Genomic DNA, 14,979 nt, shown 5'->3' on the forward strand with positions numbered 1-14,979 from the left:
CTACAGCTTTGTTTTTCAAAAAGGAGTGATTTTACAGATTGGTGAAGCAGAAATTCCTGCCCGTCCCCTTTCTCTCAATCTCCTCTCGTACTGCAACACAGCATCTCTGGGGGAAAGCTGAAGCTTAATTGCGTACTGATTTGCATAATTGTGCATATTAATGAAGCTCGGGCCTATGAATATTCATATTTTTGTTTTGTTGCCTAATTAAAAAGGGGGAGATGGGAGAGGGGAGGGGGTAGAGGAGGGCTAGAATCATGACAGGATCAGCAGTAGAACAGACTGATGGGTCCACAGTGCTGAGAGCAGCTAGATTACCGTGACAACTCTGATCTATACACACGACACCAGCGGAATAAGAGATGAAGGAGACAATGTCTTGTCCCCTCTCTATGGCTGACTGTCACTCTCCACGTCAATCAAACGCCATAAAGAAAATGTAGGAACTATTTGTTTCCGCTGCGTGTCATCAGAACCCAAGCTCCAGACAAGAAAAGGCTCCAATTCAACATGTAATGTTCCAGACAATTTTCAGGGTAACACAAATGTAAGTAAGCTAGTTTCAGTGTCAAAGTATTGCCAGACAAGTTGAACAAGCTTTAATTTTTGGGGAAAAATGTTATCTTCCACTCACCTACATTATTACCATGTATTTAGAACCAAGTAGGATATCAGAACAGTCTGGAAAAAAAGATGTACCGCTAATTATCGAGACATTTTTACTCTTTCGAAGAAATGAGGATTGAAGGCACTCGGAAAAAAGCACAAACTGTCACCTTTCATTCCACAAACAGCAGGGTGCATATAGCACTTTGCAGAAAACTAACACACAACCCCTCTCGTATAAGAATACCCATTTTAAGGATCTTGAGTGTAGGGTGAACAGGTGTTAGTTATACATGAATTTGTGATCACATTTAATTGAATCAATGGATTGTGTGAGGATATAATGGGAGGATTAATGTGAATAGTCACACCTGAAGGAGTGGAATTATGGGATCAAGGCGAGAGGAAATAAGATGAACCAAGAGACAGTAGAGCCATTTTAATTAATGTAAATTCTTTCTAATCAACTGATCTGATGATAAGCAGATGAACACAACTGAGTGAGCTCCCTTTAAATCAATTGGAAATGTCATCTTGTTTTTAGAATGAGTCAACGCATTAGAAATTAAATTTAACACGAAAAACTGATTACACCGGGGGTCCTATAGTTGTCGTCGCTGTATTGTTTATTTGTATTAATGTGCCGGAAAAATAGTACCTCTATACACAAATCTATTGTGGTTTGAACCACAGGAGTCAAACAATAGAAATAACATGCAAATATACATATATGCATGTGAAAATAGGGGGAGAAAGAGAAGAAGGCGGGTGGTGAGCGAGAGACAACGAGAGGTTCCGACTTACTCGCCACTAATGAGGAGGCAGGGAGAGACTGAGCCAGTGTCATTAATTATCGTACAGTATATACTCAAGATATTTTACTTCAGAAAATTTACTAAAACCACTTTTTTTAAACACGGTTTGAAAAAGTATGTATGAGCATAATAAAGAAAATGTACTTTACGATTCTCTAGATCACATTCAGGGCATTAATATAGCAGCAATGATCCATTATCAGATATGATGGAATATACTCAAGTACCGGAGTAGAGTATGATGTCACTCTCTCTCTGTATGTGTTGTAATCCGAGCTTCTCTATGTTTTGTTTACATAGCCACCCACACGTGCCTTCTAGTGTCTGCGCTCTTACAGCGGTTACAGCTGATAATGCTGTTGCTGCCGACAGCATCCTCGTAGAAGCGTAGCGCCCACCATCCAGTTCCCCCTCGGCGTTACACCGTTAGCTCCGACAGCACCCGAGCTGGGAGCCGCCTGCACAGCGTCGCCACGTTGACACAATAGAAACCCTTTGAATTTTGACTTTAGCACCATTGAGGTAGAACGCTCAAAGTATTCACTCAAAAGCCAAATGGACTCTTTAGTTGTTACATTACATTATACTAGATTATTAGATTCATATTATTAGTGATGAACTAATATGATGCATTTAAAATGTGTAGCTGATTGCAATGTAGCTGATTTTATAAATGTGTATACTGTCGAGTGGTTTAAGTTACAGTTTAACAATGCATTGTATTTAATTATAAATAAATGTAGTTTAGTAAAAACAGACCAACTGAGAACGTGTGTAGCGCTGTTAGTCTGGAGTCCTGAGTAAAGTAACCTTGTCTAAGTGACTACACACAACAACACAAACCAGTTTTATTGGGGAACAACTTCATAGTTTGCAACTTAATAACTGTGTTGTAGTTTTGGTGATTTTTAAGGCCCCTTTGATACTTTTACTTTCACAGAAGATCCAAGAATTGAAACTCGCTGAAGCTCGGCTGCATTTCGTGATCGGTAGAGGAGGCGCGTTCAGTTTGCTCTCCATCGGCCAGGTTGAAACAGTTCAAAGCAATCATGTGAAAATGGTATCGTTGACTTGTTTTGGTCATTTTGTTATCTTATCGATGTGCTCCAGAAAAACTAGGCCTGCCTGGTCTTCTCTGCCTGTGAATGTTAGCGAGTTCTGATGGGCAGGTAGTTGCCAATAATGACAAAAAAAATATTATCATTCGTTTAAAAAAACACGCACATGAGTTTCATGTTGTGAACAAGCACAGTTTTTGTCAGCACTGGGGTTAGATATGTTTTTCTTTCTCTCTTGTTTTCCCCCTCACTATTACCAGCAGGATTTCCTTGATCTCGACACATGTTGTTAATTCAGTTGGTATAACAGTTAATAGTTATTTATTTTTTCTATTTGTAAAGTGTTGCTTTTTCCTTAGCTGTGTAATTTTTACGATTTCCATTAGCGACACCAGAAGTGCCAAAACCATTAGAAAACCATGAGTAGTGCACCCCTCAGACCGTCTCACAGGACCGGAGGAAGAAACCCCAATGCACTTCTCCTCCCAGCGTCAAACGCCCCTTTAAGCATGGCTAGTCTTTAATTACACAGGAAGAGATACTGGAAACAGACAGCCAGCCTGAGTCACAGGCTTCATGAGCAAAAACTCCTGCACATACATTGACCAAACTTGCAGACATGCCTTGGCTTTTATGTGAACAGAGCCCCAGGCACCTAAAACCGAGTGTGCCATTTTGTCCACATACATTCTTCCTTCCTTTGCCAAAATGAGTCACACAGACACAACGCATGATGTCAGGTCAAATCTTGAGAATGAGCACTGTTAATGAAAAAGTTAACAATGTACAATGTACAATAACACAGGCATTGCTTTTTTAACCTGTGAGTCACTGGTGACTTCTGAAACACAACAGTGTTCAACCCACTAAGAAATACAGCAACCTCCTGGTTCTGACTCTTAATGAAATCATATACATTCTGACAGCAATATGAGGAAGAAATAGGAATGCACCAATATCAATTTATTATTTTATTAATATATAACAATTCAGTAAAATTGGATCCGAGTACTTAATTGTTATATGTTGTATGACAAAGTTAGATAAGCAATTTTTAAGTCAAGTTTGATGTTACCTTACAAATAAAAGAATGATCCCAGTCACTTCCACATAGTGAGGCCAACGGGCCGGCCAAGCAAACACTCAAATCGGTACTGAAAACGTTGCATCAGTGCATCCCTAGCTAGAAATTCCAATTTGGGACCAGCAAATTACTTGTGACTTAAACATCCTTTAGTCTTTGTGATTATCTAACACTTCGATTTGAAAAAGCCCAAAAAGCATGCAAATGTCAAACTCTTCCCCTTCTGCATTTCAGCCCTACCCAAGTTTAAAAATACCTTATAGGATTCTCAGTTTCCAGTCACCAAAAAACGAAAGTGCACTGAAATTACTTTAGTCACAGGAATTGAACGGGCGCAAATGACCAAAGCAGAGATATTATCTTCACCAAGACTCTAAAAAGGAGGTTCCCCATAGCCACACATGTTAAACCTCCACATATCCCAAACCTTAACCATACGGGGGGAAAATGGGATCCAACTGACTTTATAAGGAAAACACGTGGCAGCTGCTCCACAAAAAAACTACCGAGACTAAGTTCGGTTCTTTGAAACCAATCGTATGATAGGCTGCCAGAAAAACTGAAAAGCATTTCCCAACTTTACTACATACAGACATGCATTATTCTTTAGAAAATATATATTTTAACCACAGACGCCATAACAATATTCAGCCGTACTGCTCCAACGTATTTTAAAAAGTAGAGCCTTGTACCAGATGGAGTAATTTAACATTTAGTAAAATATGCTTTCTTTCTGGGAGTGAACACAGATTTTCGTACAGATCTCTGTAGGGGGTTTGTGTCATCAAAACTGGCAACCTCACAGTGACAACAAGGCTTCAGATGCTGTTACAGCATGTAACCAACTACTCCTAAAACCACAAATGGTTCTTTTTACACAGAGCAAACAAATTAGTGTTTAATCATAGTGAGCTTTTGAGATGTTGGGAGACAATATTTTTTACTTTGTAAAGAGCCTGGCTTCTTAATTACCCCCGCATCCAGTCTTGATGGCTAGATAAGCGAAGCTAACGGTTTCCTCCTGGCCCCAGCTTCGTACACACACTAAAGCTCGAAAGACGTTTTAAATTTCTAATTTGCTCCTTTACAAAGAACATTCGTGCTGTAGTCAATCAAAGAAAATCTTGTTTGACTGAAATTCTTCCTATTTTTCCACCAATGGATTGGTGATCCATGAGGGGACCATCAGTTATGTTATTTAGATTAACAAAATGGACACAATGCACTCCTGGTAGCCTAAATGAATGATACATAATGCACATACCTGCCTACATTAAGGAACATGTGGGTAGTAGCTAGAGGGCTTATTTGTAGATATTGAATATAATATTCATAACTACATTTTAATCAGTGTATAATAACCCAGAACAAAGAATCGTTATGTTTTCTTAGCTTAGAAAAAGCCATCTATGTCTACATGGGAGCCTCTTCCTCAATGTCTGCCATCTTGCGTCGCCATGTTTCTACAGCAACCCAGATTGAACACGGGCTGTGGCGAGAGCCTTTTGCATTTTACATCATCTGAACGCAAGGATGCGTTCCAAAACACATTATCAAACGGGCCCCGGGGCTAAATAATTAAAGATCGTAGTATTGATCGACGTCACTGGTGTTTTTTTAATGTTTTGGTGTCATGTATTTTCACACAGCATTTACTCTGCTCTCGGGGTTGATCTACTCCAACTACACTCACACATAGACACACACGAGCAGATAGGCCGCGAGTGAAGATTACTAGAGTGACAGCAACTACTCTTGTTACTGTATGTGCAATAAAACATTTTAAATAAAAAGCCAATATGTTATTTTTACCTGTGCAACAACCAGACATGTAAACGAAAGTTCACAAAATGTTCTATGGACCCCATGAAACTTGATTCCTGGTGTGAAAACGGATCTCTAAGGAAGAATCCAGTGGATATTGCATTTATTTAAGCAGATCGCAGTATCTGCTCTTTGTGACAAAGCAAGCTGCATTTTTAGATTGTGATTAGCAAACAGGGGTGAGTGTTTGGTACTTAAAATTATTTTGGGAGGAGCATAATTTTGCGCCTTTGGGACAATGCCATGAGCAGCCGTTGGATTGATAACATCAATGGGTCTCTTTTGTAAGTACACACCTTGCTCTAACAAAAGAACATGCAAGTGGCCCTCAAGTGAATGGAAGAAATAGAGCCCCCCAAACCCCACCCAGTCAACGCTTGTCTTGTCTTTCATCTTAGCTTCAATATCCTGTTTCATTTATATTACCAACCGAAAGGCCTACTGCACTTCTGGAGATTCAAGGCTGACAGAACGGTTGCTACAGGGGAAGTGGATCTGCTACAGTACGAATAGCAATGGACAGGTAGTCATTTTTAAAAGCCAACTACTTTTTGTGGAAGACAGTAATACACATACCTGCAAACTCATGAGGGGTGAAAAAGGTGACAACGGGGGGGGGTGCAGGTGATTTTTTTTTTTTGTCACCACACCACATCCACGTTGTTTGAAGCCTCAAAGCTTTTAGAACCACAACTACAGTCATTTTATTGTTCTGACCACAAATCTAAATAATGATAATAAACAGTTTAAGAACAAAAGTTCCTCCGCTCTGACTCAGCCCTATAATGATAGTAATAACAAATATACATTGTCATTATATATAATATGGTTAAAGTCATTCATGAACCAACTTCCTTTTTTTTTCCTGAACAGTCCTCATGGACTTCTCCCTGAATCTGTTCTGTCTCTACCTGTTTGTCACGATACTCATATTATAACTTCTATACATATTACATACCTGCCATAAATATCATGATACCCGATACCAGAATTCAATACAATAAAAACAATATGGTACCATAAATACGAGACTGGTATATGTATCTATAATAGTAATAAATAAAACATCTGTATGGTTCACTTTTTACCAACTTTTTCAACACTTAACAAATGTCAGTAATATTAGTATTAATACAGCCAGATATGAATGAAACTACATGGTTCCATCATAGCATTGATTATACACTATGAGGCCGTTAGTCTCTGACCAGATGATACAGAGTTCATCAGGATGAGCAGCTGTAGTTACAGAACTTTACAGACAAACATTTCACTTCTGGCATCTTTTTATTTTTTAAGCCGAAGTCTCTAAAGCTGCGCCACTTCTCTCGCTGTGAGCTGCGCAGCGCAGTGTGCGCAGACAGCTCGACACGGAGCAGCGCGTGCGCTCTGATCGCTCTCTTAATGAAGTATCGATACTAAAAATATGGTAAATCACATCGTGTTTAACGTACGGGTACTTTGTTAGCATCGCTACACCGTGCAGCGTGACAGCTGCAGCGGTGTAACATTCAAGCTAACCTGAACCCCCAAACGCTGTCGACATCTGAACGCTGATTGGCCGAGACGCGACACGTCCCATCAAAGATGTTTTATTGCGAAGAGCAACACTTCACACTTTTCTCCGCGTCTCACTGCAATCTCAACGGCAGCGGGCCAGGTGACCCCCCCCAAAAAAAAAACTCTTCGGATCTCAACGATTCACGTGGATGACCTATTTTGAGTTCAAAACGGTGAATTTCACCGAAAGGTGACAAGTTTGCAGGTATGAATACAAAACATAAAATAAAGGAAACTGTTATAGATATTGAGTATCTCTGAAGCTGTTTGTTTACAGTAACCTGCATGCATGTCACAGAACTGATGAGCTAACTTATGGTCTAAGCTAATGGTGAAGATGGGGCATGGCTCTAAGTGAAAATGAGTTATGTGAAGAGGATAAGTAGGGTAGGAGATTGCAGGACACGGGAAAGCACTTAGTCACAGTGTAAGCAGAGAAGATTAATTGGGCTATTCCCATCAACTCCCACCCTCTGTCTTTATCCACAAGTGATTGAATGGCAATAGCTGAGTAGGTGAGGGAAGGACACCTGCAAGGCGAGGATGAGAAAGTGCTGAGAAGATGACGCCTGATCTACATAAGATTAAATAAACTTGTAATTTTCCTGAGGTTTCTTCCAATAATCTGTGATCTGAAATACAATTAATGAGAACAAGAGGAGAACAGGAAGAATTTCCTTTTCTATTCCCATTTAAAACACCACGGAGGAATGAAAGGTGGAGTAGTGAGATGACGGTCAGAAAACTGCCAGGCTTTACTTTCTAGAGTTGTACTAAGGAGCATTACAAACTAGTACAAAGCTTTATGAGAGAGGAAGGAACGTGATTTTTTCTTTTCTTTATCATAACATTTTAATGACATTTCTTTTTTTCTAATCAAGATATTAGAATTTAAAAACGAACAAAGTATTTAATTTACTCTGGAAGCAAAAATAAAAGAAGAAGACAAAGTAAATCCGAAAAATATATATAGAGAAAAACAATTTGTTTATTTTCTTACCCGAACCTCCAAACTGACTGCTGGCGAGAGTAGTCGGACGGTTCTTGCCGTTTGAAACTGGAGGCTCAAACATCTGAAAAGAGACAAACTAAACTATCAACTGTAATCCATCTAATACTTTGTCGAGTTGTATCATTTTTACTTGTGTAAAGGTTGATTAGGTGGTAATTCAAAGTATTCTTTCATGTATCCTATCCTATTCATGAAGTAATCTACACATTCTCACCTTGACTGAGTGACGAACGTTTAAGTGACACAACAACAATCTCGGAAAATAATGTCATGTTGCTATCCCTGAAAAGCCGGACCGACAGGCCCATTCACGGATGCTCTGATATTCATTCACATTTCAACCTACTTGACAACTGTTCAGAATGATAAAAGTTGAATAAAAGTGTGTGCAAGCGTAGAATGAAATGTATAGGATGCACATTCAATTCAAGCAATGTTCAGAGATCTTACCGCGCTAAAATCCAGCAAGTCGTTGAGCTCCTTGTCTGTTTCCACTGCAGCCATTCTCTGCTGCTGTTAACTTGGCCCTTTCAGTCTCAGCAAGCGACTACAAGCAGAGGTAAGGAGAATGTGAGTATATTTGTGCCCTATTCTGACCAGCAAAGGTATGCAGGATTAGAGCTAGTTATCACCAAAGTCAAGTATCAGTGTTTTTCCATACCTCAATCTGACAATATTGTGACTATTGGTATGTACTAAGCCATTTCGTGCATTCATTTTTTTCCCCATTAAGCTGGAGCAGTCTATTAAAAAATTAGGAAATTGCATTTACAGCCTTTAAAAGTAACATTATCCAATATGTTATACAAATGTGGTCATATTGTCAGTGTTTAGTTCATACTGTGTTCATGTTAACAGTTCAAGTGATTAAATATGGTCATGGGACATTAAAGGTGTCTTCCTTTTCAGTGACAAACAAGTCAGTGAAAATAATAAGTGAAAATATTGTTGAACTTGAGCCTCATTTAAACATGTTTGCCTAAGGTGTCCACAGTGTTGTCTCTTCCATTGTTGAGTTGTTTCTCGTGGTGCTGTTGAGTGCCCATAGATCAACAATAAAGCTGAGGAATCAAATGTTGCCACATCCACTAGGTGGCAAAAGTTATGAGAATAACAAAGAAGATATGCACCAGAAAATCTTACAATCAGCACCACTCCATGTCCAAACCTATAACCATTATTAACCTTTACCATTAACAAAACATAATGATTCAAATGACTCAAAAGTATCCACGTTGCTCAATTTGACTATGAAAAGTAAATTAAATGACATATATATATGCATATATACAGGACTGTCTCAGAAAATTAGAATATTGTGATAAAGTTCTTTATTTTCTGTAATGCAATTAAAAAAACAAAAATGTCATGCATTCTGGATTCATTACAAATCAACTGAAATATTGCAAGCCTTTTATTTTTTTTAATATTGCTGATTATGGCTTACAGCTTAAGAAAACTCTAAAATCCTATCTCATAAAATTTTAATATTTCCTCAGACCAAGTAAAAAAAAAGATTTATAACAGCTGAGTGTTTGTCAAGGCTCAGGAAACCCTTGCAGGTGTTTCGAGTTAATTAGACAATTCAAGTGATTTGTTTAATACCCTACTAGTATACTTTTTCATGATATTCTAATATTTAGAGATAGGATATTTGAGTTTTCTTAAGCTGTAAGCCATAATCAGCAATATTAAAAGAATAAAAGGCTTGCAATATTTCAGTTGATTTGTAATGAATCCAGAATGCATGACATTTGTTTTTTTAATTGCATTACAGAAAATAAAGAACTTCATCACAATATTCTAATTTTCTGAGACAGTCCTGTATATATATATATTTTTTAAACTACACTCAGAGAAAATGTTTCTATTGATACAATTAAACCTGAAGAACTAATGCCTACATTGTAAGATGTAATTGACATTCTAGTAGCACATTCAGTAGCACATACGTTCTCCTTTTTAAACGCATGACCTTTATGTATAGCATTCTCACTACTACTTTGTAGAACCCCTTAAAAGGAGACCGCTTAAGGCCTTTTAGTTTGAAAACTGTGGGGTTGTGTTTTAGTTTGACGGGCAGTAACAGGGATATGGGTTCCATTGCCTACACGCTAATGCTTCGTGACCATTCCTGTGTCCAGCAGTGTTGAGGAGCTGGTCTTGGGTAAAGACAGGAGGAAAGAGCGCATGTTGGAATAATTCTACGAATGAAGTTGTGGTATGCCCCGCACATGGCGAGTGTATGTGAATGTTTATGTGATAAGCATTTTCAGGCATGGTAGTATGGTTGAGATCATTTATGGAATGTGGCTGAAACGCTCATGGAGAACGAGATCATCTTCATTTCAAATGAAAATGTGGTCCTGTAGATGGAGCCTCCGTGCGAGATCATCCAACTATTGAACAAGTACTGAGAAATCCACTTAGTTCTAAGAGTTTCCCTGCTAGCCCACATCTAACATGTGTGACGACGGTTCTCAGCCACAGGCCACACTGCATTGGTTGTTAGTTGGGCCCTGAACTCCGGCAGCTTCCTCTACCTCAAATACCTACATGCTCTAACAGCTCTTTAGACAAACTTAAGAGGAATAACAGGACATGCTTAATTCTCAAATAAGAAATGTATGGTCTGACCAGCCAGTAGAAAATGGAAATTCAGGCAATGTGTGTTAAACATCTAACTAAGTCATCATTTGTACACAAGGCGAGCAAACCAGCAGACGCTTTACAATACAAAAGCACCGCAGTCAATACCAGCAAGGCGAAATCATAATGTTATGACGATATGCCACTTTAAATAGATTTGAATTGTTTGACAATGATGCAGAAACGCTACACCTCTGTTAATTGCCCTAAAACTAGCCTATACTGGCCTAAGACGTTTCGTACATCTGCAAATGTTGATATAACGTATTCACTATCTGGGTACAATAAATATTATCGAATCGCTGAAATTACTATGACTGCAAAATGATAAGTACTAGCAAAAAAAAACATTGGAAAACTGTGTTGCTGGAAAGAGAACATTGGGTGCAGAGATCTGATACTAACTAACATGTCACTTCAAGTATAAAAACTACTATAACTTCAAAAACGTATATATAATTGAATTAGCAATTTGGCAGTTAACCAACAAAAGCAATGAAATGTTCCAAATTTATATTTTGTCTACTTGTTGCAAGTAGTTAGTCCAGTCAAAACGGTCAAATAACAAATACGACAACGGTCATACAGTATTTTAAACCATTTGGGTGGGGTTTTAGATTCTTCTGAGTCATGACCTCAAGTAGGCTACATATGTAAATGCTCCTGAGATGATTTCCCTTCTAACACAAAAATAACTGAGTGTCATTTTCAGGGCATGACTGAAGATTCACTTTAAGTCTAAAAAGATGTATGAGACAGAGAAATTATTTTAATAATGTGTTGCAGTTCATGGCAACTACAATAATATTCATTAAATGTATCTAACTTATGTTATATGCACTACAGTGAAACTTTTACCAGTGGTCCTCTTGGAATATTGGGAGTAATGTCACTACTTTGTTTATAATCAAGTAAATCTAGTCATAACGCCAAACATCAAAACAATTATTGTTGAACATCCGATTCTGAAGGCACGAAAGGATGCAACCATTACATCCATCTTAACAGAAAAATGTATAATACAAATAATGGTACAACATGTAATCATTTCTGAAAGAGAAACGAGTAATGAGAATTGTGTTCTTACATAAGCACAAGCGAAAATACGTTGACACTACATAATCTGGTAATTTCTGTCTTCCACTGGGCTGAGGTCAAAATGGGGGATAAGTGTTAGCCCCTCCTAACAAATGGAAGTTGCATACGCTTGTCTTGAGCACCCCCACCTCCGGCCTTCCCATTTGGCGAAAAGTTTAAAGGCAGAAATACCCCCACAACATTTCATACCTGGCGTCAAAAAGAAGATTTCAGAGTTTTAACGCCTCATCGCGAGGTTTAAAGCCAGTGGGATGTTTAAAAGGGCATTAAAACCTGTTGCCTGCCCCTCACGTCGAGCAGCAGAATGGGGCACTAGTGAACACAAAGACTCGGGCCACCAAAGTTTCAGTTGAACGGCCACAACGCAAAAAAATGAGAATAAAAGTCAAGAATTCTTGAAATAATGGTTCGAAACGTGTTTTAAATTCAGCCCGATGGAGTAAATCCGGCGTTAGCTGCATTCGTGTAGCTCGTTAAAGTGTAAAGCTGTTGGTGGAGGGGGGTAAAAAAAAAAAGAGAGAGAGAGAGCGAATACCCCGAGAGTTATACTTATAACTAGGCTTGTATTATCCTTGCACAATGTTGTGTTTACGCCTACGAGTAAAGAGACCAAAGCTACACGAGTGAAAGTCTTACATATTGATACTAGGCGGAAAATACTGGTGTGGTAGCTCCAACCGGGACCGCGGTACCGTTAGACCGAACAAACCACCGACGTATGTAGACGGTAACGCTTCATGGCTAACGTTCACACGTTTGCTTCGCGAAACCCCACATACTGCAGACAGATAGATTCTGGGGGAGCTCATTTGGTCCGGCAGTTTGCTAATGTACCGTAACAGCTAACGTTAGAGCCCACTGAAGTGAACAAAGAAACCTTTTCCACCGCATACGAGCCCCTGGTACTCAGAATAGTAACAACGCCGCGAGCTCGCTCAGGCCGAAGGGACGAAAATCCAAGACCCCGCTTTTCCCGGCTGTGACACTCGGTTACAACTTGAACGATGCGCTTAAAACTTGATTATTACTCCGGTAACAACGCGACAGACGACTTCTGTTTGACATGCATACGTTTCTCACGGATGTATATGTACACACATATTTACCTGGATTCAATTATATGGCATCCAACAGGGAGAAATCGACGGCTGCAGTATAGAGAAAAACAAAGTTGGGGATCGGATCCTTCCCCCCGTGGTCCGGACTGTGGGCTCGATGAAAAGGAGGAAAGACAATATGAACCACTCCTCCGTCGCCTCGTCTTCTTGTTGCTTTCGTCACGAAACTGAAAACACGTTACTAACCATAACGCTGAAGCCGCTCTGTTTCCTTATTGTTTGAGAAAATGTAACAATTTCATTTTCCAAGTAGACATTTTAACAGCCTCCACATTGTCGGTTCCAATGAAGTAAAGATCACTCCGCAGCAGCACAGCCTACGGGCTGACATGGACGCTGAAACACCAGCGATGTCCAATCTCGACTCAAATGAACAAACCAAAAAAAGCAGGCTTCGATAATCCGTGTATTGACGCGGCAGTTATCTTAAATGACACACAATACCTATGTTCTGTAGGTGTAAACACGGCACTAAATGACCGTACTTTGCAATTCGCAGGGACCTATGTCGACTGGCGGATGAGGACAACGGAAAGACCAACAGCCTCGACCAGTAGAAGATGGAATGATAATATCAGAGGGTGGACCAATGGGAAGCGGCGAAAGTGTGATTGACAGGTGGAACGTCCAAGTATATTTCATCATCCACCTTTAGGGCAGTCTCATTTTGCCTTAGGGTTGCTCGCGTTTTAATTTTGTTCTCAAGCGGTCCTTGCGCTACAAAAACATTTCGCGTTTGTTTGTGAGTATAAGAGCGATAGGAGTAATGGTAAATGGAGTCGGCCGTCGTCAGTTATTCCCTTTTGCTATACATGGTTACTTAAGACCGTAAGAAAGTTTTTCTTGTGAGGATTGTAATTGGCCATGTTGTCTGAATTCATGCCCACAAACCTATTGTGCGACCTGGCTGTGAATAAATGCCACAATAAGATATATATTTGATACCATGTACAAGATTGTACATGGTATCAAATATTACTTATTATGCATTCGCAATACCCATTTTTTCTTCAAATAGTTTCAGTTTAGTGCCTAGTTCCCAGGTTAGGGTTAGTAGTACATGAATATATCCCTAATAAGTAGCTAATTTATAGCCTTAACAGTAGCACGTATGATCATATTTGACAACTTTTTATATTACACAATCACAATGTGTCCAATGGGCATACCTTAGGTTTAGATAAGTGATTAGGGAGGGACGAAAACATGTGCAGTTAGGGAATGAGTGCAACATGTGTGAATGCACAAGTGTGTGTTGTTTTATCTATGTATGGAAGAGAGAAAGACAGTGACTAATAACATGGGACAGCTACTTTCTTTTGCTAAGCTGGAATCAAAAGAGTTTGCAAGAACCCACATCTAACTCACAGAAATGGGTTGGCTGCTGTTTTCTCTTGAGTTGTACCTTGGTGGTTATGTAAACAAGTCTGCAGTTAATGTCAGCGTTTGCTTGGAGACCTTTCTAAAGAAAACCTCAACTGGTTTGAGGGGAAACAACCTAAATAACATCTGTGCTGGCCTTTATGAGAAAACTCAGCCATCCACTTTGTGGTTCACACACAGACACACACATGCTCAGCATGCCTTGCACACATGCAACTCAAGCACACACCTGTATGTCATTAACAGTGATACTAAAGACTGATTACCATGTTATCTTTTAGGACTAAATGAATGTATAACAATGGAGGCTACAATAGTATATTTTAGCCAATGCATGCTAAGAAATGCATTGTTAAAGACAGATGCAGTTAAACACAACTTTATGTTTTTCCAACAGGGTGAGAAGCATTCACTCAACGCGAGCAGATCAACCTCATTATGACAAAACTGGTCTCATGTCACAGATTCACTTGAGAAGCTCCTGCAGCCCACCTGGGGCAAGATGGTGCATATATTTTCCATGGAAGTGATCGTATCAAAGCTCTACACAAAACATCAATTGTTTGGTTTGTTGCCTCTTAAAAAGTAGGACACACGGCATGAAGACAAACCAACGTCAAGTGTATACGATAAGGCGCAAGACAAAAAAAGCTATATTTAGAGTGGAATTCCATTTTCTTAACCCGAAATGTGTACCCTCCCCTCCACCCACTCTTTCCTGGGATCTCTCTTCTTCTAGGGGATAACTATGTAAATGGGTTACCCCATGCGG

General features: G+C 39.3%; 1 protein-coding gene across 9 annotated transcripts in view; it reads right to left on the reverse strand.

Annotated features, from left to right (window-relative positions):
* Window positions 1–13,328, reverse strand: part of tcf3a (transcription factor 3a) — a 29,213-nt gene extending 15,885 nt beyond the window's left edge. For 2 of the 9 annotated variants that reach the window (XM_056420559.1, XM_056420567.1), the window contains exons 1-3: window positions 12,813–13,326; window positions 8,410–8,506; window positions 7,948–8,035 (exon numbers count right to left, since the gene is read on the reverse strand). In XM_056420559.1, coding sequence (XP_056276534.1) covers window positions 7,948–8,035; window positions 8,410–8,463 — 142 coding nt within the window. In that variant the 5' untranslated portion in view covers window positions 8,464–8,506; window positions 12,813–13,326. Of the gene's footprint in view, window positions 1–7,947; window positions 8,036–8,409; window positions 8,507–12,812 lie in introns of all 9 variants that reach the window. The other 7 variants (XM_056420560.1, XM_056420562.1, XM_056420563.1 and 4 more) reach the window with 7 other exon arrangements.
* Between the last annotated feature and the right edge of the window lie 1,651 nt (window positions 13,329–14,979).

This window comes from Pseudoliparis swirei, chromosome 8, assembly GCF_029220125.1.
Source record: "Pseudoliparis swirei isolate HS2019 ecotype Mariana Trench chromosome 8, NWPU_hadal_v1, whole genome shotgun sequence".
Lineage (NCBI taxonomy): Eukaryota > Metazoa > Chordata > Actinopteri > Perciformes > Liparidae > Pseudoliparis > Pseudoliparis swirei.